The sequence below is a fragment of the Myxine glutinosa genome, chromosome 2 (assembly GCF_964187855.1).
Source record: "Myxine glutinosa chromosome 2, kmMyxGlut1.1, whole genome shotgun sequence".
Taxonomy (NCBI): Eukaryota; Metazoa; Chordata; class Myxini; order Myxiniformes; family Myxinidae; genus Myxine; species Myxine glutinosa.
Window position 1 is genome coordinate 233,215,729 of NC_136262.1, and position 25,268 is coordinate 233,240,996.

Genomic DNA, 25,268 nt, shown 5'->3' on the forward strand with positions numbered 1-25,268 from the left:
GCCTCGTCCTGGAGGTGGGGTTGCTATCTTTATAAAAAAACTCTCTTCCTCACTCGCCCTCCACTGCCCTCTCTCCACCTCACCCCCAGGAATACCTTTGGCTACGGCTTCCCCTTCGCTCCAACCTTTTGTTCATATGTGTGTTGTACCGTCCACCAAACAGTGATGACTCCATCTACATCTCGCTGTCTGATAATATGGACCAACTTCTATCTACCCATCCCAACTCTCTCTTCCTCATATGTGGTGATTTCAATTGTCACCATGCCAGTTGGCTGGGTGTGGGTACCTCTCACCAGCCATGGCTATTCAGCAAAGGACTTCTGTGACTCACTGGGACTGACACAATCTGTCAATTTCCCGACCCGGATCTCAGTCAACGGAGCATCTTCTCTTCTGGACTTGGTTATGTCGAACTTCCCTGAAAATGTCTGCTGCTGCTCTTCTGCTCCAATCGGCTCATCTGATCATGTGCTTGTTAAAGTGGACATCTCTCTGACCATTCTCAGAGAGCCTCCTCAGCGTCGACGAGTCTGGTATTTCACTCAGGCCAACTGGCACGGTCTTCAACCAGCCATCAATCATCTGGACTGGTCTCCCATCTCTACCGCCTCTGACATCAACTCATCCTGGGAATTCTTCCAAAGTAAATTGCTCTCTCTCATGCACAGATTTATCCCATCTCGTCTTCAGTTGTGATACCCCTCCTCCCGTCCATGGTACACGGAATCTTGTGGTGAGGCTGTTGCCCAGAAACAACTTGCTTTCGTCTCCTGGAAAGCAAATCCAACGGAAGGAAATCTCATTTCCTTTCACAAAGCCCGAAACAAGTGTGTGTCCACCCTCAGGAGAGCCAGGAAACAATATCTCTCCGTTCTCAAGACCGAACTCTCTTATCTGTCTCCCTCTTCCAAATCCTGGTGACGTCTGGTCAAATCCGTTTCTGGTGTTTGTTCCCCATCCATCCCCTCCCTCACCTCAAACGGCTACACGGCTGACTCCGCACATGAAAAAGCTGAATGCCTCAACTCTGTGTTTGCCTCTAAATCTTGTGTCCCAAACCCATCCCTCTCTGTACCCACCGTACCCAGTCATACCCAGCTGCTCCTGGACTCCGTGTCCTTTCCTTCTGACGAGGTGGAAAAGTTTCTGTCAACCCTCGACTCTGATTCTGCAACTGGTCCTGACGGCCACAGCCCACGGGCCCTAAAATCATGTTCTTCCGCTCTTTCACTCCCTCTCTCTGCTCTCTCTGCTCTCTTCACCCTCGCTGCTATCTTCACCCTCTCTTTTGCTCAAGGTCATCTGCCATCTGCTTGGAAATCAGCCAACATCACCGCTTTGCACAAAAAAGGTGCAAAAACAGATCCTAGCAACTACAGACCAATCAGCCTTCTCCCAATTATCAGCAAAGTCATGCAATCCATCATTGCTTCAGATATGAAATCTTTCCTCTTCTCCAATGGCTTGATCTCTGACCATCAATTTGGTTTCAGACCTGGTCACTCTACTCTGGACATGCTGCTTCTGCTTTCTCAACAATGGATGGAGGTCCTCAACGCCAAACAGGAAATTAGAGCTGTCTCCCTTGACATTTCACGTGCCTTCGAATACGGTCTGGCACCCCGCTCGGCTCACCAAACTCTCCTCCTTTGGTATCCATGGAAATCTCCACGCATGGGTGGCGGACTTCCTCTCTAGTCGTAGTCAACATGTGGCCCTGAATGGGTTTCTCTCATCTCCTCTTCCTGTTCAGGCTGGAGTTCCCCAAGGCAGTGTTCTGGACCCTGTGCTTTTTCTGGTCTTAATCAATGATCTCTCTGACTCTCTTGAAAATCCTCTCTATCTCTTTGCTGACGACTCTACTCTCTGTCGCTCGATTCCTCATCCCTCAGATCGGCAGTCTGCAGCCTCCTCACTCTCTGCAGACCTGCACAAAATCACAGACTGGGCAAACAAGTGGAACATGTCTTTCAATCCTGACAAATCTCACACTCTTACGATGTCTCTCCGCAAAGACCGACTGGACAACCCTCCCATCCACTTTCTGAATAATCCTCTCCAAGAAGTTCTGTCACTCAAGCTTTTGGGTCTCACTATCTGCCATGATCGTTCCTGGGAAAACCACATTTCAAATCTGGCCTCCAAAGCCAGTCGCCGACTGGGCATCCTCCGTCGTGCGAAGTCCTTCCTTGGCACACCTGAGCTCCTCATCACATACAAGGCTTTCATCCGCATCTCTATGGAATACTGTTCTCCCCTCTGGTCTGGTGCTCCTGCCTCACACCTAGCTCGTCTTCACGCTGTTGAAACCAAAGCGTTCAGAATCATTGGAATCTCCCGCGATGAAGCTAACTCCAAGGGCCTTTCACTCACTCACCGCAGGCAGGTTGGTGGTCTTTCCGTCTTCTACCGACTCCTCTCTGGCCTTGCCCCCCCAGCTCTCTCTGGGCTCTGTCCCCCAAATATTCCTACAGGTCGCACAAGATCTGCCTGCAACCCTTTTATGGTTAAACTGCCAAAATCAAGACTTTCTGCTCACCTTCACTCCTTCATTCCTGTTTTCTCCCGCCTCTGGAACAAACTCCCTCACTCTCTTCAATCCCACTCCACCCTCCTCGTCTTTAAAACAGCTGTTCACCACCATCTCTTATCTTCCCCCATCCAAAACCTTGATCTTTTCTACCCCCGCTAATTTCACCCCAAATCCTACATTTTTTTGAAATACCAACTTCTGTCCTGGAAGTCCTTGGTCTCCTTGTGTTTCATACCTCCCCCCCCCCCCCCCCTTCCCACGCCTCCTCCCCCCAAGCCCTCTCCCTCCCACACATCTCCCTGCTCTCAAATGTTGTGTTTGTGTGCTTCCCCTTCTCTCCCCATCTTGTCTTCCTCTCCCTCTTTTATATATTTTGTTTGTCTGGTTGATTTGTTTGTGAAATAAATGTTAGCTCTTTCACGAGCCTTGATTCAGTATACAAAAAAAAAGAAGAAAACTCACACCTTCCGTTCACCCGACAATGAGGCCAACATGAACAATCGGCGGTTCCCACGCTGAGGTCGCTCCGGGAAAACCCACGACACACACGTAGAACAGGGCGAATGGCTTGTGCGAGGTGAAATGGAGGACCGGCCGATAATGGAGGCGTCAGCTTGTTCTCCAACGATGATTCACTCTCGGAACCAAAACCCGTCACGCAGGTTTAATTGCAACTGCAATAACGACACTGTCATGGGAACCCCTTTCCCGGGGAAACCAACATTCGCTCGCGACCAATGTCCAAAAGGTTCGCTCACCACCAAGAAGCAGAGAAACCCCCTTCTTCTCCGATCTCTCTCGATTCCCATCGCCCGCCTCTTTTCTTCCGGTTTCTTCTTCACCCATTTCGTTTTTCTTCTGAAACACTATTTTTACCTTTGAAGACAGTTATCTCCATTTCACACTGAAACCGTGACAGTATTAGTACCTGAAACTTAAAAATGCTTCAAGTAGATGAAAACCACATAGGCGGAAGTGATGAATCCGTAACAATACAGACAGTAAAGCTTCCTCCAACGTGGGGGATACGTTCTGGGATAGCTTCGTGTTGGAGGAATTCGCGTTGGAGGAATCATTAAACGTATGGGGAAATTGGGGATATGTTCCAGGCTCCCAAAAAACTGACAACACAGCCTTTGTTGTTGTTTTTTTTACATGTTTCTTTGTATGGAGTGGTGCAGCATTATTAAATATACATTAAAATAAGTGTTAGTATCATAATAGTACTGTATTTTTGCCAAATAACTCACCTTATTGTGAGGTGGTTGTTGGAGGTTTGGGTGATTTGGTGGTGGATGGTGTGGAAGTGCTGGTGGAAGGGGTTGAATTGCTGCTGGTAGCTGTTGAAGTAGGTTTAAAGAATTGTGTCATATGCACTTGCTTTGCCTTATGTTTTAACTCCCTGTGAAGTTCTGTGAATGGATTTAAAGCTGATTCTCTGGCCCACTTGAACTTCAGGCTGCTTTCCACAAAAGGATCTATGCTTACATCAATTTCTTGGGCAGTTTTTGTTGCCTTGAAGAGCTCCTCCAGCAGTTTGGTGGTTAATTCTGCCTTTTCTGGCTCTTCATCATATTCTTCATTGTCTTCTTCATGAGACGTCTGGGTCACAAGTTCTTCAAGTTCTTTAGTGGACAGTTCTTCTCCATGGGACTTGAACAGTTCTTCTACTTCTTCTTCTTCCATGTAATCAAATCCGAATTTCAGGATATCAAAATCTTTGGGAAAACGCCGGCCGTTTTTGTCGCAATTGTTCCAGAATGTAAAATCGAACTGCGATCACGATGACGGCAGGTGGCGACTTGTATCATCGTATGTATAAATTCCCTTCTTCAGGTAATTGTAGATGCTAATGGCCTTTCTTCTTGTAATGGGCCCATCCACTGGAGCAGTTTTCCTGGTTCTGATCTTCGATCCAGACACTCAATCTTTTCTCCATTTTTTCAACAAGGGTGTCTCTCCTGCTAACGTATGATGTTGCGATGGAGGCTCCTGCCTGAACGCTGCAACGGATTTTATATTCGGCCTTCCGTACCGTCCTAATGGTTGATTCATTCACGCCATATTGCCTGGCCAAAGATGAAGATGAAGCAGAAACTGATGATAATTTTTTTCAGGATATCAAGTTTGACCTCCATGGTCATTGTTTTCCTCCTCTTCTTGTCTGGTTGGTTCAAATTGGGTCTTTTGGGAGCCATAATGATCGAGAAGAAGCGAGAATGGCAGAGCAGGATTTGTGAACATGGGCACTGCCAATACCTGGGCCCAGAGTGGAAGCAGTGTCAAGGCCGGACAGAACTTTCTCTACCATACCAAGTGAGAAGGACGCAGAGTCCAGTAAACAGTGGCTACATGGGGAGGCAAAAACAATGTAGATTCTGCCTTATGTTGGGCAGAGTCTGCAGTAATGCCGTTTGAGGTGATGGACTGGGAGCATACACTTGCGCTTTCCTGAGCTTCTCTTGTAATTAAAAAAGAAAGCCTTAGCTAAAATGCCATCGCTGGTTGTTGCAGAGCTGACGGCCATCAATCAATCGGTCATGTTGGCAATTTAAATTGCCACAGATGAGGAACAGTGAGTTGGGATGAATAATTTTGTAAGGCTTCCTCAATATGTTGGCAGGAAAATTGTTTTTAAAACCTTGTTCTTTATTTTTGACCAAAAGGGCTTCTTTACCGCAATAATTTATCTTTCATGACATTGATGTGCATGTTCTTACATATAAATATGTGATATCGAATTCTGGTTGAAGTTTTTGTTTGCTGAAAAGTAAATATGTAAAGGAATGAACGCATTTCGATATAACCCCCACCCCCTGCTCCATTCTCCACCCTCCCCTCCACCCATGTTTTATTTATTGGATACTTGCCGACTTGTCACTTTATTTATTTCTGATTTGGACACTTTCATTGCAAGGTGGTGTGGACAACCCTCCGCAGCAGCACTGCCCTTCTTCTCCAGACCACGTTCTGCCGATTCCTGTGCAAGAAATGCTCTCAATGGAGTGAGTTTTCCATCATCATATATGAAACCCTTTCTAAAATGTTAGTTTTCCATTAAATAACTGCATGGGGTCATTTTGAACTGTGATGTACTCTTGTTAATTTTGATCATCTTTTCTTATCCTCACATATACTCTCATGAATATGTCAAAGTTTCTAATTCAGATGTTTCATATTGTTGCATTTCTACCCTGTAGTGAGCAACGCAGGGCGACACGGATGACCAAACGAGCTTTCACTCCAAGGCGTTCAATCCAATGGCGTACATTCGTTATACGTGCGAGGGGGGGGAAGAGCCGCGAGCGCTTACCTTCACAGGTCAACCGGCAATCTTCGAACCTGCAACAATTAACCCAAACCGCCACGGGATTTAACTGTACAAAAATACTGGCTTTATTGAAGAAAAGCCGGTAACAGAATAAAGCACGGCAAAATAAGATCCTAAATAGGACGTCCCCGTACAGACTTGAATACCGGTAGAGACAACGGGAAAAATAACTGTGAAAATAAATGCGTTCGTTTGTGGGCACTTAGCTCTGAGCGGATCTTGAACCTCATCAGGAATCGAGCCGGTTCGTCACAGGCCTCCACGTCCTTGCGTGGGAACCACAGGCTGCGCTGCCGCGAGCGGGAACTAGGCCTCCTGTGCAGTCAGCATCTCTTTCCGCTGAGCACGAAGTCAGCAGGCCTCGCCCGTTCTCCTCGTCCCCGCTCGTCAATGAATTCCCCTCGCGCAGGAGCGCTATGAACTCCGACCGCTCGCCATGAAATCCGGAAGCAGGGCAAGATATGAAATAGTGACCATTCACCACCAAAGCCAGAAGATGTGATGGAGTCAAGAGGGGAGAAAATGTCGTGGGAGACGACCGCTCGCCACCAAACCCATAAAATGAGAGCACGCAAATGTGTCCGCCTTCCATCAACACCTCCAGGACCCGAGAGATACAAAATATCCGCCCTCCAACTTCTTTGTACTCAAGGCTCTGATGCCATCCTACGACGTCTGCGTGTTCGCTCCTATGAGCTAGTGCCATCTCATCGCTCTTGGTGTCCTGACCAATCACTGCTCTTCGGGGACGTGGCCTCCCAGACCTGCCTGCTTGTGTTGCGATGTGACTGCTGGCAGCACCAGCGGTGTTGTTGGACGTCTTGTTCCGGTTGCTTTTATTTAGTGTTATAAATGCGTGATTTCCTGGCTTTGTGTGTGTGTGCTGATGGTGTCATAAGGAACAGAGGAAAAATAACAGAGGCCATTACATACAGGGGATGAATTACCTATAATCCCGAACTAATTAACATACCCCACCCCTAGTGATGGGAACGAAGATACGCGCTGACACGACATACGGTCTACCGGATCCCTACTTATGATACATGGGGTTTCTTCTTCTTCACGACAGTCGGAGCACACTACCTATGCAATTCTACCTGGACTAAGATAATCATTGCCTACCCCCTACAAATGTAACAATATGAATAACTAGCGGCCCATCAGACAGCAAGCTGTCTGTGCTGAGCTGTATGCCAGCTACTCTTTAATGCTGGAGACTATTTTGTCATTTTTTTTTTTTTTTTTTTTTGTATACAGAATCGAGGCTCGTGAAAGAGCTAACATTTTATCAAACAAACAAGCAAACAAAGTATATAAAAAGGGGAGTGGTCGACAAGATGGGGAGAGAAGGGGAGGAAGCACACAAACACAACATTTGAGAGCAGGGACATCGGGAGATGTTTTTGGAGGGAGAGGGCCTGGAGGGAGGCAGGATAGGTATAAAACGCAAGGACACGAAGGACTTCCAGGAAAGAAGTCAAAAGTCACCTCAAAAAAGTGGATTTGGGGTGAAATTAGCGGGGGTAGAAAAGATCAAGGTTTTGGATTGAGGAAGATAAGAGATGGTGGTGAACAGCCGTTTTAAAGACCTGGAGGGAGGAGTGGGATTGAAGAGAGTGAGGGAGTTTGTTCCAGAGGTGGGAGAAAAGAGGAATGAAGGAATGAAGGAGTGAAGGAGTGAAGGTGAGCAGAGAGTCTTGATTTTGGCAGTTTAACCATAAGAGGGTTGCAGGCAGATCTTGTGCGACCTGCAGGAATATTTGGGGGACAGAGCCCAGAGAGAGCTGGGGGAGCAAGGCCGGAGAGGAGTCGGTAGAAGACTGAAAGACCACCAACCTGCCTGCGGTGATTAAGTGAAAGGCCCTCGGAGATGGCGTCATCGCGGGAGATTCCAATAATTCTGAAAGCTTTGGTTTCAACAGCGTGAAGCCGAGCTAGGTGTGAGGCAGGAGCACCGGCCCATAGGGGAGAACAGTATTCCATTGAGCTGCGGATGAAAGCCTTGTATGTGGTGAGGAGCTCAGGTGTGCCGAAGAAGGACTTCGCACGACGGAGGATGCCCAGTCGGCGACTGGCTTTGGAGGCCAGCTTGGAAATTTCGTTTTCCCAAGAAAGATCATGGCAGTTAGTGAGACCCAAAAGCTTGAGCGACAGAACTTCTTGGAGAGGATTGTTGAGAAAGTAGATGGGAGGGTTGTCGAGTCGATCTTTTCGGAGAGACATAGTAAGAGTGTGAGATTTGTCAGGATTGAAAGACATGTTCCACTTGTTTGACCAGTCTGTGATTTTGTCCAAGTCTTCAGAGAGTGGGGAGGCTGCAGACTGCCGATCTGAGGGAAGAGGAATGGAGCGGCAGAGAGTGGAGTCATCAGCAAAGAGAGAGAGAGGATTTTCAAGAGAGTCAGAGAGATCATTGATGAAGACCAGAAAAAGCACAGGGTCCAGAACACTGCCTTGGGGAACTCCAGCCTGAACAGGAAGAGGAGATGAGAGAAACCCATTCAGGGCCACACGTTGACGACGACTAGAGAGGAAGTCCGCCAGCCATGCGTGGAGATTTCCATGGATACCAAAGGAGGAGAGTTTGGTGAGCAGAGCGGGGTGCCAGACCGTATCGAAGGCACGTCATATGTCGAGGGAGACAGCTCTAATTTCCTGTTTGGCATTGAGGACCTCCATCCATTGTTGAGACAGCAGAAGCAGCATGTCCAGAGTAGAGTGAGCTGGTCTGAAACCAAATTGATGATCAGAGATCAAGCCATTGGAGAAGAGGAAAGATTTCATATCTGAAGCAATGATGGATTCCATGACTTTGCTGATAATTGGGAGAAGGCTGATTGGTCTGTAGTTGCTAGGATCTGTTTTTGCACCTTTTTTGTGCAAAGCGGTGATGTTGGCTGATTTCCAAGCAGATGGCAGTTGACCTTGAGCAAAAGAGAGGGTGAAGAGAACAGAGAGAGGGTGAGATAGAGCGGCAGAGCAGGATTTTATGACCCGTGCGCTGATGCCGTCAGGTCCAGTTGCAGAATCAGAGTCGAGGGTTGACAGAAACTTTTCCACCTTGTCAGGAGGAAAGGACACGGAGTCCAGGAGCAGCTGGGTACGACTGGGTATGGTGGGTACAGAGAGGGATGGGTTTGGGACAAGATTTAGAGGCAAACACAGAGTTGAGGCATTCAGCTTTTTCATGTGTGGAGTCAGCTGTGTAGCCATTTGAGGTAAGGGAGGGGATGGATGGGGAACAAACACCAGAAACGGATTTGACCAGACGCCACCAGGATTTGGAAGAGGGAGACAGATAAGAGAGTTCGGTCTTGAGAACGGAGAGATATTGTTTCCTGGCTCTCCTGAGGGTGGACACACACTTGTTTCGGGCTTTGTGAAAGGAAATGAGATTTCCTTCCGTTGGATTTGCTTTCCAGGAGACGAAGGCAAGTTGTTTCTGGGCAACAGCCTCACCACAAGATTCCGTGTACCATGGACGGGAGGAAGGGTATGACAACTGAAGACGAGATGGGATAAATCTGTGCATGAGAGAGAGCAATTTACTTTGGAAGAATTCCCAGGATGAGTTTATGTCAGAGGTGGTAGAGATGGAAGACCAGTCCAGATGATTGATGGCTGCTTGAAGACCATGCCAGTTGGCCTGAGTGAAATGCCAGACTCGTCGACGCTGAGCAGGCTCCCTGAGGATGCCAGAGAGATGTCCACTTTAACAAGGACATGATCAGATGATCCGATTGGAGCAGAAGAAGAGCAGCAGACATTTTCAGGGAAGTTAGTCAACCAAGTCCAGAAGAGAAGATGCCCCGTTGACTGAGATCCGTGTCGTGAAATTGACAGATTGTGTCAGTCCCAGTGAGTCGCAGAAGTCCTTTGCTGAGGAGCCATGGCTGGTGAGAGAGGTACCCACACCCAGCCAACTGGCATGATGACAGTTGAAATCACCACATATGAGGAAGAGAGAGTTGGGATGAGTAGATAGAAGTTGGTCCATATTATCAGACAGCGAGATGTAGATGGAGTCATCACTGTTTGGTGGACGGTATAACACACATATGAACAAGAGGTGGGAGCGAAGGGGAAGCCGTAGCCAGAGGTATTCCTGGGGGTGAGGTAGAGAGAGTGCAGTGCAGGGCGAGTGAGGAAGAGTTTTTGATAAAGATAGCAACCCCACCTCCAGGACAAGGTTCAGGTCTATCATACCGGAGGAGGGAGTTGCCCGGGAGAGATACTAAGGAATCAGAGACATCATGAAGGAGGAAAGTTTCTGTTGAGCAGATCACGTCTGGTTTGACAGAAGCAACCTGTATGGAGAGATCAGTTAAGTTTGAACGAAGGCCTCGGATGTTTGAGGTCCATACCGTTAATGAAGAGGAAGGGGGAGCATCGGATACAGAACAGGGGGGAGGAGGGGTAGGGTAAGAGGTAGGGAGAGCTATTGAAGGTGTGTCAGAGATTTCAGAATAGCTCGGAGAAAGGGAAGGATGGGGCGGACAAAACGTTTGATGGTGATTGGGTGAGGCACAATGAGGTGTTATTTGAGGAGGGGGAAGAGCGAGGCAGAAGGTTGGGGGAGATGGAGGTGAGAGTTGGAAGGGGGAAGAAGCGGGGAGGACGCTTTGAGGAGGGGGAGTGAGAGGGGGGAAATTGAGAAGAAATGAGGGTGGGGAGATTTGAAGGGGAGGGGTGAGGGGGGAGTTTGGGAGGGAAGGGACAAGGGGAGGGATTTGAAAGGGATGGTATATGGGGGAGATTTGGAGGGGAGGGGTGAGGGAGGAGTCTAGGAGGGGAGGGGAGGGGAGGGGTGGGGGGGGGAGGGGTGAGGGGGTAGTTTAGGAGGGAGGGGGCAAGGGGGGAGATTTGAAAGGGATGGGGAGGATTAGGAGGGGAGGGGTGATGGGGAAGATTTGGAGGGGAGGGGTATGGGGAAGATTTGGAGGGGAGGGGTGAGATTTGATTTTAGAAAGTGTACGATTAATGGGAAACGAACATTTATTGCAAAATGAGTTTCTTGTGACCTTCGAGTTAAAAATACGTTTAAGGATGCTGGATGGAGGATGGAGTGCAGGAGAGTTTAAGGAATGTAGAAAAAAGGCACTATAGGAGATGGAATTTTTTTTTGGGATGAATAGATTTGGTGAGCAAGTCGAAAGCAGCCTTTTAAAGAAGAAGAAGAAAAAGGTGTTATAATATATGACGGAATACATAACTTGAGGGGAAAGTGTAAACATTGAAGGTTAATAACAGTGAAAACTATTTGGGGAAATGGGGGAGAAACATGTTGTCGAAGAACGAACGAACGAACGAATAAGTTTGTTTTTTGTTTTTGTTTAATGTTTTTTTTTGTTGTTGTTTGTTTTTTTTGTTTTTGAGTTGAGATTTACACAAGGAAGTAGGCTATGGGGTGAAAAGACTGGGAAAACAGAGAACGAAAGTTATTGGATCACAAACGACGGACCGCTGAGAGAAAAACAAAGCCTCAAGGTTGTACAGTGTACACTGTACAAGGCCTCAAGACACGACACGAATTAACACGATTTTCAATACAGGTATGAAAGATTTGCACCGAAAATCTTCGTCGGGACACAATATACGTACACACACCATAAAATAAATACAGTTATAACGAAAATACAAATGGGAACAATTACTTAACTTCGATTTCAAATCGCCCGCGATGCGGCAAAGGCCTTGCTCGCGACGCGGCAAACAGACGATTAATTTATGAAAGATAAACACCGAGAAACTTCCAAGGTGCACACTATAACTTCACACACTGAAAGATAAATACAGTTTCGACAAAATACAATTGTGAACAGACTTAACTTTGAAAACGTGGAGACCGTGTGGAGCTACGAGAATCCCTGCCACCGTCTCCAAGTCTACCTTGATGTCCTCTCTTCATCCGCCAGCTACTGTCGATCCGCCATTTTCATTTCACTGAGATTTGCTGGTATTCGACGGCAACATTCTCAATACGTATGTGTGGGCATCACAAAATTTACAGGCATGGCGAAAGACAATTCTGTGTCCATGTCGACATTTATACGGATAATTAACATTGGGACAATTAACTGACTCAGTGTTTTGGAATAAAATGGAAATATGACCAAAACACATAAATCTTATGTGGTACATCTGCACTGTAAAGTCTGTGAACATCACTCAGATACAATGAAAGCTCTACCCATGGGCAAAGGTACGTCGTCATCACCACCTTTTACTGTTACCAAATTCTGACAACTTTATTTTTCATTGTTGTACAATGGGATAATACTTTCAATGGTGTTAAATATTACGTTTCAATGAGTATAGTAATTGTTAATCTGTGATTGAATGGTTTTGACTTTTCAAGAAAATTTAATGACTTTCCTCTGCTCACCTCTGAGAAAGTTTGGAGACTCGTCTGCATTTTGCTCATGACGAGCTCTGAGATCCATTGATTTTCTTGTCCACCTTAGCAGAGCCCCGTCTTCCATTATATGGATACATATGCAGTGTTTGTCATTTTAACCTGGAATCGCAACGTTCAAATGTGTTCAGGTTATATCAAATAGCTTAACCCAGTTATTAATTTTTAATTGCTGCTTCGATCACTACCATGTTTCTGTATCCTGCAGCATGTACGAAGACATCATTGCTCCATCTCCAAATGCCTGCAGCTCAAGAGTTGCTGCAACTTCTTCACCAATATTCCACAGCCAGATAATGAACATTGGTAATTTAATCGATTCCAGAATGTAAAAAACGTTTTTAGTAAACTTCAACATGGTACAATGGTGTCTGTCAATGATATCAACTGCCTTTTTGATTTAATCTTGGATGTAGGCATTCACATGCGAACTTCTAAACCGTATTAATATCACACATCAATGCATGCACCACCGGTGCACTCTCGGACCACTTGTCGCAGGTACTAGGTTTAGAGTCACTTGAAACTTGAACCTGGTCCAAAACGAGTGAGCTGCGCGGTGCCAAGAGTACTCGCCATCCTGCAAGTGTGCGATGTTTATGATAAACCTATAAAGAAGAGGGTGGTGCCCAGTTGTAAATTTACAAGTTAGACATTGTAAACTTAGCTTCACATCAAAGTTTGATTTCTTAACTGTAATTCAGCAAGATTACAAGATTAGGCCACATTTAATTGTACGCCTTTTGCTGACAAGAGCTTAATCGATAAAAGCTATGATTTGGGATGCTGGCCCTATCTGAGTTTTCCTGGCACCAGCGCCTCCCCGGAGCTCCCTGGAACCAGCCCCTCTCCAGGGCTCTCTGGCACCAGCCCCTCAACGGGGCTTCGTGGCACCAGCCCCTATACGGGGCTCCCTGGCACCAGCCCCTCTATGGGGCTCCCTGGCACCAGCCCCTCTACGGGGCTCCCTGGCACCAGCCCCTCTACGGGGCTCCCTGGCACCAGCCCCTCTACGGGGCTCCCTGGCACCAGCCCCTCTACGGGGCTCCCTGGCACCAGCCCCTCTACAGGGCTCCCTGGCACCAGCCCCTCTACGGGGCTCCCTGGCACCAGCCCCTCTATGGGGCTCCCTGGCACCAGCCCCTCTCTGGGTTTTCCTGGAACCCGCACCTCTCTGGAGTGTTGAGACCTGTGCCTCTCCGGGGTTCCCTGGCACCGGCAATGTTGTCCCCTTTTTTTTCTTTTTTCTTTTTTTTCTTCTTCTTCCCTCACCCTCTATTTTCTTTTCAGGGGCAATTTTGACTGGTTTACAGGTGAATCGCCTATCACTCCCCTTTATTTAGGACGTTGATGCTTACTGCACCAAATTTACTTCATCAGTGTGCAAAATTTACCTCCTCTTTATTGATTATTTAAGGAGCTGCAACAAATCTATCTCGCACATTGTAGACAAATACATGTGAGCACCGGACTTGTCTTGAGCCAAACAGCCGTTAGAGCTTGGGGGAAGTGAAGTAACGTCCAAGGGCACTCTTGGTACAAGTGACAACATCTTTATGATGTTGCTGTTCTCTCTGCACTCAGGTGGGGGCAATTAAGGAGACATTTCTTCTCCATGGATGCCTATTAAAGGATTTTATGCATACTCTATCCTTTCAATGTTGTGCAGTGAACAAGGAAGCAGCACTTGCCATTTTTAAAGTCTTTGGTATAACTCTGCTGGGATCGGTTTCCAACCACCCACCTTCCGGACTCATAGCGGACACTTGACTCCTTATGCCACCGAGCATGGTTATATTATGAAGAGTATATGTCTTCAAGAACTGTGACTTATTGGGAATGTGGAGGACCATATGTTGTTGTTCATCCATCTTACTCACGATGCATAGTATGCCACTCATGCAGCCACTACTAGCTGTTCACCTTTGCAGAAGAGCCATATATTGGCTGAAATCTGCTGAATTAATTTTTGTGATTGTTGTCTAAAACATGGTCAGAGGCTATTTGTAAATTTCAACACAATTGACAAATTTGTGTTGATTTTACATGGAATATGTTATATTTGTTGCTTTAATCAATTGTCTTACACACTACTAATTGTAAAGAAGTTCTCTGCTGCTACGCAAACATTGCAGTAATGCCCTCCTTCACATTTACCATCAGGGTTGTGGTTGTGGCAGAGGGGAACGTTTATTGTGTGGTACATTGTATGCAACAGACAGTACATCATGTTCCTTTGCCCCAGACAATGAGGAACCAATGGATGTTCAGGAACCTGTGCCCCATACCTTATCCGGTGACTTTGGGCCTGATGCTGTGGAGACAATGGAGACAGAACCTTATCCTGTTGCCTCTCTTGATAATGCTGAGCAGCCGGTAAAATCTCCTGAGGCCTGTGCGCTGGTTCGAGCAGTGCAGTCTGACAGTCCCACTCCCACCGCTAGCTGTACACTTAGAACATCCTGTGTGGCACACTCGGAGCCTGAGCTATCGCATGTGAGTTACCTGGAGCATTACTATTCTACCTCCTTGCACATTCCATAATGCACTTGATGTGCCACCAGAAAGTGAATTTTCAGCACAATTTACCTTGATTGTATTATTTTTGTAGCAATGTAGTCGAAGACGTGCCTACTTCATTATGTGTTAATGCGTGTTCACGAAGAACGTATTTTTTTTTAGCACACACTTGTCAAAAGTGTGCCAAAGTACACGATGTTTTACCCATGTTTGTGTTTCTGGTTTATATCATTTTTGCTTTGATTGTTGACTGGTGCCTCTGCAGGACGTTTTCCTTCCAACACCCTGCGAACCAGAGCCAATAGCAGCAAAGGAAAATGTTGAACATGCAAAGGCCACACAAGGACCCCCACTAAACCTCTATCTATCTCCTGAAGAATCTAGTCATGAACAGCCGAGCTTGCGGAAGGACGCTAATTCTGAATTATTGACAGGTAGTCAGTTATCTGATGGTGGTACAAAAGGGGAAGTCTTGTTGAAACAAATTTCAGAGCCAGTTGTTTTAGAGCAGCATCATTTTTCACACAGTTTTCAAAAAGACAAAATGGTAGCTGAATTAGAGAATCAGTCACCCAAGGAGGTATCACTAAATCTTCATCTGTCATCTGAGAATTCGCTTGCCTCAGGAATACCAAATGAGGAAGATGAGGCTGCTGGGGAAGATCATGAAACTCAGATTGAAGCAGTTGAAGCTGAGGAACGAAGTTACTCTCCTGTGAGAACAGAGCAGTCGCCCAAAAGTGAACAAGAATCGGGTTGTAGTGAATCAGTTGGGACGGGATGTAAAGCCCTTTCAAATTCCATCCGAGCGGAGGATTCAAGTAGAAAAGCTAAAGAGCACGATTCTTTTGCAAGCGACAGTTCTGTAATCATCGTAGGAGAATACAGTGTGACGGATCCAGGGGTCAGCAGAGATCTTTCCAAAAAGGGTGCACTTTCCGAAACGAAGACATCTCCCGAAGCTCAGGAATGTTTGGCTGAGGCACAGAGTGCTAAAGTGGACGCGTTTTCAAAAGCCCAGGAAGTATACGTTGAAGGTGAAGATGAGGAGAACAATTCGAATTCAAGACCAATAGCTGATGGTGCTGCAATACTGCAGGATATGGAGGAGCCTATGGAAGCTGAAGTAACAGAGGAAGAAGATGTTGAGCTTTGCCTCTTTTTGTCTCAGTCCCAACCAGAGTCCTTCAGCCAATCCTTGTCACCAAAAGATAGCAATGCAAACATTGGAAGAAAGAAAGCAGTTGGTGGTGGCACTGGTGTTGAGGGTGAGATCACATGTGACGTGACCAGTGGCAATTTGCGAAGAGTGCAGGATATCAGCAGAGAAAACGATGGGGCTTTAACATCAGGAGCAGATGCCCAAAAAGATTTGTTAGCAGAAGCCTCAGCCAAGGAGGAACGAACAGCTCAACGGTCACTTGAAGAAAATGCTCCAGCCCGAATTTCTTCAACCAATGAGAGCTTGGACAAAGTAGATTTCAACAACCAAAATAACTCAAAGTTGCAACCTAAATTGCGGACATTCAAAGACACGTTCGTTTTACAGAAAGTTGATAATCTCACAAGCAATGTCGTCTCAGTGTCGCACAATGTGTCTTCTGTGGAGAGATATCAGCAGCACGTGCCGGCTCAGGTTGATAGAACTGATCCTGGCTGTACAAAGAGTCTGGACTCGGTTCAGCAAAAACTGGTGGCAGAACAACCTCCCTCTGAGTCAGAAACCTTGAACCAGCTGCACTCTTCATCTACTTCCTCCAGTGGTACGGCAAAGTGATTCCCTGCTTTCACAACCCTTGACCATAGTTATATTTTCTCACTTAAATTTGCTTATTTTACCACACTACACTTTTTCGAAGTCGAAGGGCATATATCATATTGTCTACAATGTGCGAGATTGATTTGTTGCAGCTCCTCAAATAATCAATAAAGAGGAGGTAAATTTTGCACACTGACGAAGTAAATTTGGTGCAGTAAGCATCAACTAAATAAAGGGGAGTGATGGGCGATTCACCTGTTATCCAGTCAAAATTGCCCCTGAAAAGAAAATAGAGGGTGAGGGAAAACAAAGGAAAAAAAAGGGACAACATTGCAGGTGCCAGGGAACCCCGGAGAAGCACAGGTCTCACAACACTCCAGAGAGGTGCGGGTTCCAGGAAAACCCGGAGAGGGGCTGGTGCCAGGGAGCCCCGTAGAGGGGCTGGTGCCAGGGAGCCCCGTAGAGGGGCTGGTGCCACAGAGCCCCGTAGAGGCAAGAGGCTTCCAACAAATTTGCCTCCAAAATGATGGGGAAACCACCCATTAGAAATCTACTGATGATCGGCCAGATGTGGTGATCAGGCTCACCAGGTGTTCTGTCTTTTACGTGATCATCCCATTAAAAGAAAAAAAAAAATTTGATGAAATCTCCAGCATCCCATTTCATACCGTTTTTTTCAGTACAATACGATGAACAATATTTGAAAAAGGAAAGGCAGGCAGGCACTTACATCCCCATTATGGCACCAGTATACCGTGAATAAGATTGAGCAGCAGTGGGAAACCCTGCAATGATGTCATGACACTCGTCACATGGGAGTGACGTCACTGTTACTGAATATGTTTTATTGCTTTCGTTTATGTCCCCCGTCGCACCGCGGAGCGAAAGGGGGACTATGGTTTTCCCCTCCGTCCATGTGTCCGTACGTGCGTGCGTACATACGTGCGTGCGTGCATAAGCGAAGGACCGAATTCTAATTTGGTGTGTGGGTGCAACCCACTTCAAAATCCAAGATGGCCGCCGCCATGTATGTCTGACGCCATGTATGTCTGAACCTTGTGAGCGGAATATCTTGAAAAATAAGCGAAGTACCAACTTCTAATCTGGTGTGTGGGTGTATCTAGGCATAAGGAAGAACGCTATTGAAAATTGGATCACCACGTCAAAATCCAAGATGGCCACCACCATATATATGTCTGAACCTTGTGAGCGAAATATGTCCGTCCGTCCGTGCGTGCGTAAGTGAAGGACCGAATTCTAATTTGGTGTGTGGGTGCAACTAGGCATATGGAAGAACCCTATTGAAAATTGGGTCGCCACGTCAAAATCCAAGATGGCCGCCGCCATGTATGTCTGAACCTTGTGAGCAGAATATCTTGAAAAATAAGCGAAGTACCAACTTCTCATCTGGTGTGTGGGTGTATCTTGGCATAAGGAAGAACGCTATTGAAAATTGAGTCGCCACGTCAAAATCCAAGATGGCCGCCTTGCGTCTTCCACTTTGTCAACTCGCATCACTTCACCGACGGGGGACCTCGGCATAACGCTTGTTCAGTTTCATTCCATTAAAAGGGTGCAACTTATCTTCGCTTGAATACATTTCAGAAACATATTTTCTCATCAATATATAAAGTTTGCATCATGAATTTTGTCTAACACTAAGTATTTGCCGTTAATAATTAGCACTATTTTCTTGTAGCGTATCCACTCACGGGGCAGTCAGTTGGTCGCGCGGTGTAGTATTGACACCCAGCCAATCATCAGCCAGTATTCTCACGAAAGGCACTATATTTATCGAGCAATGGCGTCCCTCCATGGAAAGCAAAAATCGGATCAACTGTGCCATGCGCATATCATCTGTTAAGAAACAAGATATTCGCACCTTCACACAGATTCGATGGGATAAGTACCGTGAATATATCTTCTATATATATATAAAAGAAAGTTTTTGTTTGTTTGTTTGTTTGTCTGCGCAAGCTAATCTCCTGAACGGTGAAAGATAGGAGGAAACCTCTGATACAAAAAATCGGCCGGGCTGGGACCATTTCGCAATTAAAAGCTGAGCTGAATTATAGGAGTCAATCTTCTACGGTCACGAGTAAAAGCTGAATTATAGTAGTAAATTCATTCAAAAAGAACCCGGGCAATGCCGGGTGCTTTCGGCTAGTATAATGTGTGTGCGTGCGTTGGTTGGTTGGTTCCAGACTCAAAGTAAACATCTCTTCTTCGGTAAGGGAGCACACAGTTCATGGACCAAACTGTTCAACTTTTTCAGAGTTTTGTTCCAAGGGCTCTTTTCAGGATCAGCACCGAACCACGGATTGCCTCCAGTTGTAGTTCATTTGTGGTAATATTCCTGGGGATGGTTTTCAAAATCTTAGTGAGGTTCTTCTTTATCATTCCTGTTGCTGCAATTATCACTGGTACAATTTTGATGCTCTTCAGCTTCCAAGATCTCTTGACCTCATTTTTGAGATCCTGGTATTTCGGCATTTTCTTGATTTCTGCATTGTTTATGCCAAAATCGCTGGGTAGTGATATCTCAATCATCAATGCTGTCTTTTCCTTTTTGTTCCCGAGTACAATGTCCAGACACAATGCTTTGTTTTATATGTTCACTCTCGATGGAATCATCACGTCGTACGTGAGCATGACGTCCTCATTTTCAATGATTGCCCTTGGTTTGTGTTTCCATGAGTTTTCTGTTGCTGGGATGTTTAAAATTTTGCAGATATGCCAATGAATCACGTTGCATACTTTGTTGTGCTGTTGTGTGTAAAGTTGTTCTGATCAGTTTTTTGCATCCTGAGAGCAGACTAGTACTTTCTGTTTCTATCTTGCAAAATCTACACTTATCTGTCTGGCTCAGTCCCGCCATCTTTTTAAATCCATTGGTGTCGTGTCTTTGATCTTGGGCATTTATTACGATTCGTTCGCTGTCCCAGTTGAGCTGACCTCTTCTTAGCCATTCCAATGAGCCTTATTTGTCTATCGCCACTCTGTCCAATTATTTTTTGTATTTTCCTGCTCTTTTGTCATTCTCCCAGTTATTGGTGTATATTTCTTGATATTTCTTTTTATACATTGCTTTTGTCTTTTTTGCAATTGTGGGGCTCTATTTGTTGCCGTTTCGTTTTCCTGTGTGGCATCTTCTCTTCGCACCTGTTTTTGGAAATTCTTTGTAAGGTGAGTTAGGGATACTTTTTCAGGTTTGTTTTGTTCATGTTTGTTTACAAATTGCATCCGATAGTCTGTTGGGCATTTCACATACTCAGCTAGTCTTACACTCGTTGCTCTGTGCACCTGGTTGAGTGCCATCAGGCCACTCCCTCCCTCTTGTCTTGGCAGGTACATTCTCGGGATGCACTGGTTTTTGTTAAACATTTTGTGGATGATAACGAGTTTTCTTGTTTTGATGTCTAACTTATTGATTTCTGATTGGGGCCAGTTTATTATTCCGCAGCTGTATTGGAACACTAGTACTGCGAGCTAGCTTATGGCTTTGATTTTGTTTCTTGGGGAGACGTATGTTTTCAGGATCGGCTTTGTTCTACGTAGGTAATCTTTGGCGATTGTTTTGTGCATTTGTTTGTGACATATTATATTTAGTGGCCCTCTTCTACTCCGAGGTATTTGTATGATGCTTCGTTTTCTAACCTCTGTATTGTCGTTTGAAGGTCAATTTTTTGGTTGTCTGTTTTTGTTGGTTTACCTTGTGCCAATGTGCACTTGTCTAGTCCAAATTCCATTTGAATGTCTTCGGAAAACCTTTTTACTAGTTTTTGTTGTCCTGTCGATTTTTTTTGGTCATTTGGCGAAAATAGCTTTAAATCATACATGTACGTATAGTATATGTGTCCTTGTTCATTTATGAGGTTACTTAGTGGATCCAGAGCCAGACAAAACAGAAGGGAGGAAAGACTGTCTCCCTGGAACATTATACGCCATATTTTCACATCTGGTATGTGTGTGTGAGGCATTTTTTTTGCGTCTTTTAATTACGTACATCTTTTACATACTGTTGTAAAGTACCTTTTAGCCCTTTAAACGGCTGAGACCGCTTTGAATTTTGAAGACCCATTAAGACTAAGATCCTTAGGGCCCATAGGACCCAAAAGACCACAAAGATCCAAATGACCCAGGATGACCCAAAAGTCCCCAATGACTCAAAAGTACATTCAAAATGTACATAACATGTACATTCAAAATGTGGCCTACGATGGCACAATGGGCAATGGGGCCTACAGCAACCTGCTATACCTGTGCCCGAGTGTCCCGTAGTTTCTTTCCTCGGACCTGGTCACCATGGTGGTGTTTCACACACAGTACTTACACATTTATCAACCCATTCGTCATTCCATTCCAATGCATCCTGAAATTCCTGCAGAAACATATTTCTTTGTCAACCTGCCTTTTGCCTTTGCAGTGTTTCTTGCTGTTAATAAGTGCTTGAGTTGATGATAGTGCAATACCTTTTGAGATCTGTGCACGCTGCCATATATTTATTTATTTTAAGATCTTCAGATGATCTTGTGCATCAATCAATGTTCCTTCATCCTGTAGCACTCATCACCCCTACTGTGCTACTTGTCACACCCTGCAGAATCTGCTCTTCATTTCAGTCTGCCCAAGGACACAGAGGGTGGCCATGCTCCCACTGCAAGTACCCCTCTGCCAGCACCACGGCACAGCACCCCAATTGGTAGATTGCCTTGACACTTGTCTCACTGTTTCGAAAATATAACAATTGGCTTTTTTGGATGCAAAATCTAGGATGCAAGAGTGAATGTAGAGAGGGGCTATGGTACATTTTTCATCTTCTGCTTCCTCTTCTCTTTTTACATTTTATTACTTGCAAAATCGATTTTTTTTTTCAAGAATATTGGTTGGTATTGTGTTATTCTGTTTTCCTGTTTGTTACTTGCCGGAAAAGATTCCGGCAAGTATGTTGATCGATCTGTTCGTTTGTCTATCTGTTTGTCTGTCTGTCTGTCTGTTTGCAGCACTACGTCTACACCGCTGCACGCGTAATCGCCAAACTTTGCACACATATTTGTCTTGCCCTGGAATAGACTGTGCCCAATTGATGACGTCATCGGTCACGTGGTTCGGCCGCCTTCTTGGAAAAACTGAAAAACTTTGCACCTCTATATCTCCGAAAGTGCTGAACAGAAAAAATTGAGACATGGTTCATTGTAAAGAACTCTCCATGGGGAATAAAATATGTTAATGATGATGTCATAGGTGCCTCCATTATGACGTCATAATTCGACAAGTACAAAACTTCATCCGATCAAAATGAAATTTCTTGAGCATAATCTAGTTCCCATGGAATAGACTGTGCCCAATTTTTAACTCTCTAGGCCCAAGGCCTCCATTATGACGTCATAATTCGACAAGTACAAAACTTCATCCAATCAAGATGCAATTTCTTGAGCGCCATGTCGCCATAAACTCGTGGAGGAAAAAAAATGATGATGACGTCATCGGTCACGTGGTTTGGCCGCCATCTTGGAAAAACCGAAAAACTTTGCACCTCCATATCTCCGAAAGTGCTGAATAGAAAAAATTGAGACATGGCTCATTGTAAAGAACTCCATGGGGAATAAAATATGTTAATGATGATGTCATAGGTCACGTGGTTCGGCCGCCATATTTGTCCTAAATGGCCGATAAAAAAGTAAATTCCGGCAAGTCCTCGGTCTCTGACCGATTTTTCATTTGCCTGTTTGTTTGTCTGTGAATCACCTTCAAGTCACAATTTTAATCCGATCTTCATGAAACCACACCAGATGGTAGAGTTGGTCATAAGGAAGAAGCCTATTGATTTTGACTTCAAAGGTCATCTTGAGGTCAAATTTCTAAAATTGAAATTTTTCTTCCGATTGACTTGAAAATTTGAACAGCATTTGTATATTGAGTCACTAAATTGGGAAACCAACTATTTTTGAGGTTAAAGGTCACCTCAAGGTCAAACTTCTAATATCAATTTTCATCTGAAAAATCATCAATTTTAATCCAATTGACACGAGCTTTAATTGAAATAGTCAATTTTAATCTTCTTTTTTGTTTTTTTGTATACTGAATCGAGGCTCGTGAAAGAGCTAACATTTACTTCACAAACAAATCAACCAGACAAACAAAACACACAAAAAGAGGGAGCGGAAAACAAGATGGGGAGAGAAGGGGAAGCACACAAACACAACATTTGAGAGCAGGGAGATGTGTGGAAGGGAGAGGCCTTGGGGGGAGGAGGTGTGGGAAGGGGGGGGGGGGTGGAGGGAGAAGTATAAAACACAAGGACACCAAGGACTTCCAGGACAGAAGTTGGTATTTCAAAAAAGTGGAATTGGGGTGAAATTAGCGGGGGTAGAAAAGATCAAGGTTTTGGATGGGGGAAGATAAGAGATGGTGGTGAACAGCAGTTTTAAAGACCTGGAGGGTGGAGTGGGATTGAAGAGAGTGAGGGAGTTTGTTCCAGAGGCGGGAGAAGAGAGGAATGAAGGAGTGAAGGTGAGCAGAGAGTCTTGATTTTGGCAGTTTGACCATAAGAGGGTTGCAGGCAGATCTTGTGCGACCTGTAGGAATATTTGGTCTGTCCACGCAAAATGGACACGCAAAACCAAATCTTAATGAAATGGTCAATTTGATGTAACCATGGCAACCTTTTTTGGGGGGAGGGGTGGATTTTGCAAGTATCGTGTTCTGCACGACGACTTTTTGTTTTTACATTAACGGTCTTGCGGCATTTTCCTATTCATATATAATGTATAATATTGGTGAAAGTAGAATACATTCAGTAAAACAAAATGATTTGACACAACTTCAGCTGGAAGCTTTTTTGTGATATTTATGACCTTTTCCATTCCATCCAACTTTAGTAAAAAGTAAATGCTTTAACAATGTCCATTCCATCATTATTGTTTTCCTTTGTGCAGTTGTTTATAAGATTTTAAAATGCTTTACATTAATCAACTTAAAATGTAATCCATACAATTCAGTTCAGGAAATGCCAAGGTAAGTAGATTCTCAGCTCAATGGTTTTTATAGATCCCAAATACCAAAAAAGCATTTTTATCTGTTTGTTATTTTGTTGTTGCATGTATCCAGTTTATTTTGCATTGATGGTCTTGTCTGTCATGCAGCGTTGAGTGGTTCGCAACCTCTCTCCGTGGTTAGTGTTGGAGGACCGAGTGACGACAGTCATCAAAGCATCGGTAATGAGATTACTGCGAGTCCAGAGGAGACGTCGGTTCCTTATGTTGAGCCACCTGTTAAAATGGTGTCTGGTTCCCATGAGGAAGTTGTGAATAAAGTGGATAATGGAATGGTCAAACAGGCAGAGGAACCGGCGTCTCAGAATCGCCAACGATCAGAAGCACGTTGGTCTTCGGCGTCTAGAGGGTTTTTGACAACGTCCTCTAAAGTGAGGAGTGAAATCAGTGCTGAAGATAAGCAGAATCTGCATCAGGAGGAGGAGGTGGATGAGGAAGAGGAGCCTATGGAACTCGACAAGACACAGGAAATTAATGCTGCTGGAGCTTCCAGCTGTATTTGGGGGGCAGAGCACCCAAGAGGGAGCGAAGATTGTGGGTCGGCAATTCAATTGTCCGGTGAGAGTGAAAAGCTGCGTGGACAGACCAAAGCGACACAAACAAAAAGCAAAACGGGGCCTTCAGGTATTATTATTTTCCGCAATCGTTTTTTATTTAATATTTGGCTACAGTATGATAAATCCTTACATTCTCTTTTACATTTATTCAAGAATTACCTTATATTTCAGACACTTAAAATTGAAAAGCACTAATTCTGTTCTTGATTGTTATGTATTTATTTTCATACCATTATTACAACATAAGTATTGGGGCGTCATGCATTTCCTTCCCTCCTGGTGTGTTCTCAGCAGTGTGCCATGTCGGTACAAGTGGTTTTTATCACTGGCAGGATGCTGCAGTCCAAACATGCACTGCAGAAATGACTGCAGAGCATTGCACTCCGAGTGGAGGCAATTCAACGTCATCTATATTGGTGCGGCTATAGTAGCATCCCTTGATGTGCACTGTTCAGCTGTGGATAACTCCATCATGAAATATTCGATTTCTTTTCTTGCTGTTGGTTTTGTTTTTACCTGCGACATATTACAGTTCTACAAGAACTTTGTATGGTTGTTGTTGGGGGTGTATTTTTGTAATGTTCACCCATTGGCTGTGACAGCTGCTGGACACCACCCACATTTGTCACTTGACCCCACCCACCAGATTTCCATTGGCTTAGTTTGGTTCAAGTGTTGATTGGAAGGGGTGTGTGTGTCTTCTAGTGGTTGGATGGTTGTTGTTGTCGTTGGATTTCTGGCGACAAGATTTGATAAATGCATTTGGGTATGCCTTGATAAATGCCTTGTAGGTGGATAAACATTCAGGTGTGCCAAGGAAGGATTTTACATAAATGCATTTATCAAATCTTGTCGCCAGAAATCCAACTACAACAACAACCATCCAACCACACCTCCACACACGGTGGCACTTCCATACGTACAACACACTTCCGAAACCACCAGCCCCATTCTACGTGAATACAACATCAACACACCCACAAACCACAAACATCCTTACGAGCACTGCTGTCAAAGCCAAAAGGCCAGGTGAACAAATTTGGCAGAAAGAATGTCATCTACAACATACAATGTGAAGATTGTGAAGCCAAT

The 25,268-nt window shown here is 45.0% G+C and overlaps 1 protein-coding gene across 7 annotated transcripts in view; it reads left to right on the forward strand.

The window, feature by feature from the left end:
- TP53BP1 (tumor protein p53 binding protein 1) overlaps positions 1 to 25,268 on the forward strand; it is a 105,504-nt gene that overhangs the window by 22,447 nt on the left and 57,789 nt on the right. For 6 of the 7 annotated variants that reach the window (XR_013622490.1, XR_013622488.1, XR_013622489.1 and 3 more), the window contains exons 6-12: positions 5,454 to 5,541; positions 12,494 to 12,591; positions 14,531 to 14,781; positions 15,071 to 16,568; positions 21,168 to 21,266; positions 23,710 to 24,243; positions 24,468 to 24,592. Coding sequence is in view for 4 of the 7 variants with exons in the window: in XM_068106086.2 (XP_067962187.2) it covers positions 5,454 to 5,541; positions 12,494 to 12,591; positions 14,531 to 14,781; positions 15,071 to 16,568; positions 21,168 to 21,266; positions 23,710 to 24,243; positions 24,468 to 24,592 (2,693 nt within the window). In the remaining 3 variants the exon portion in view is untranslated. The remainder of the gene's footprint in view (positions 1 to 5,453; positions 5,542 to 12,493; positions 12,592 to 14,530; positions 14,782 to 15,070; positions 16,569 to 21,167; positions 21,267 to 23,709; positions 24,244 to 24,467; positions 24,593 to 25,268) is intronic. The other variant, XM_068106087.2, reaches the window with a different exon arrangement.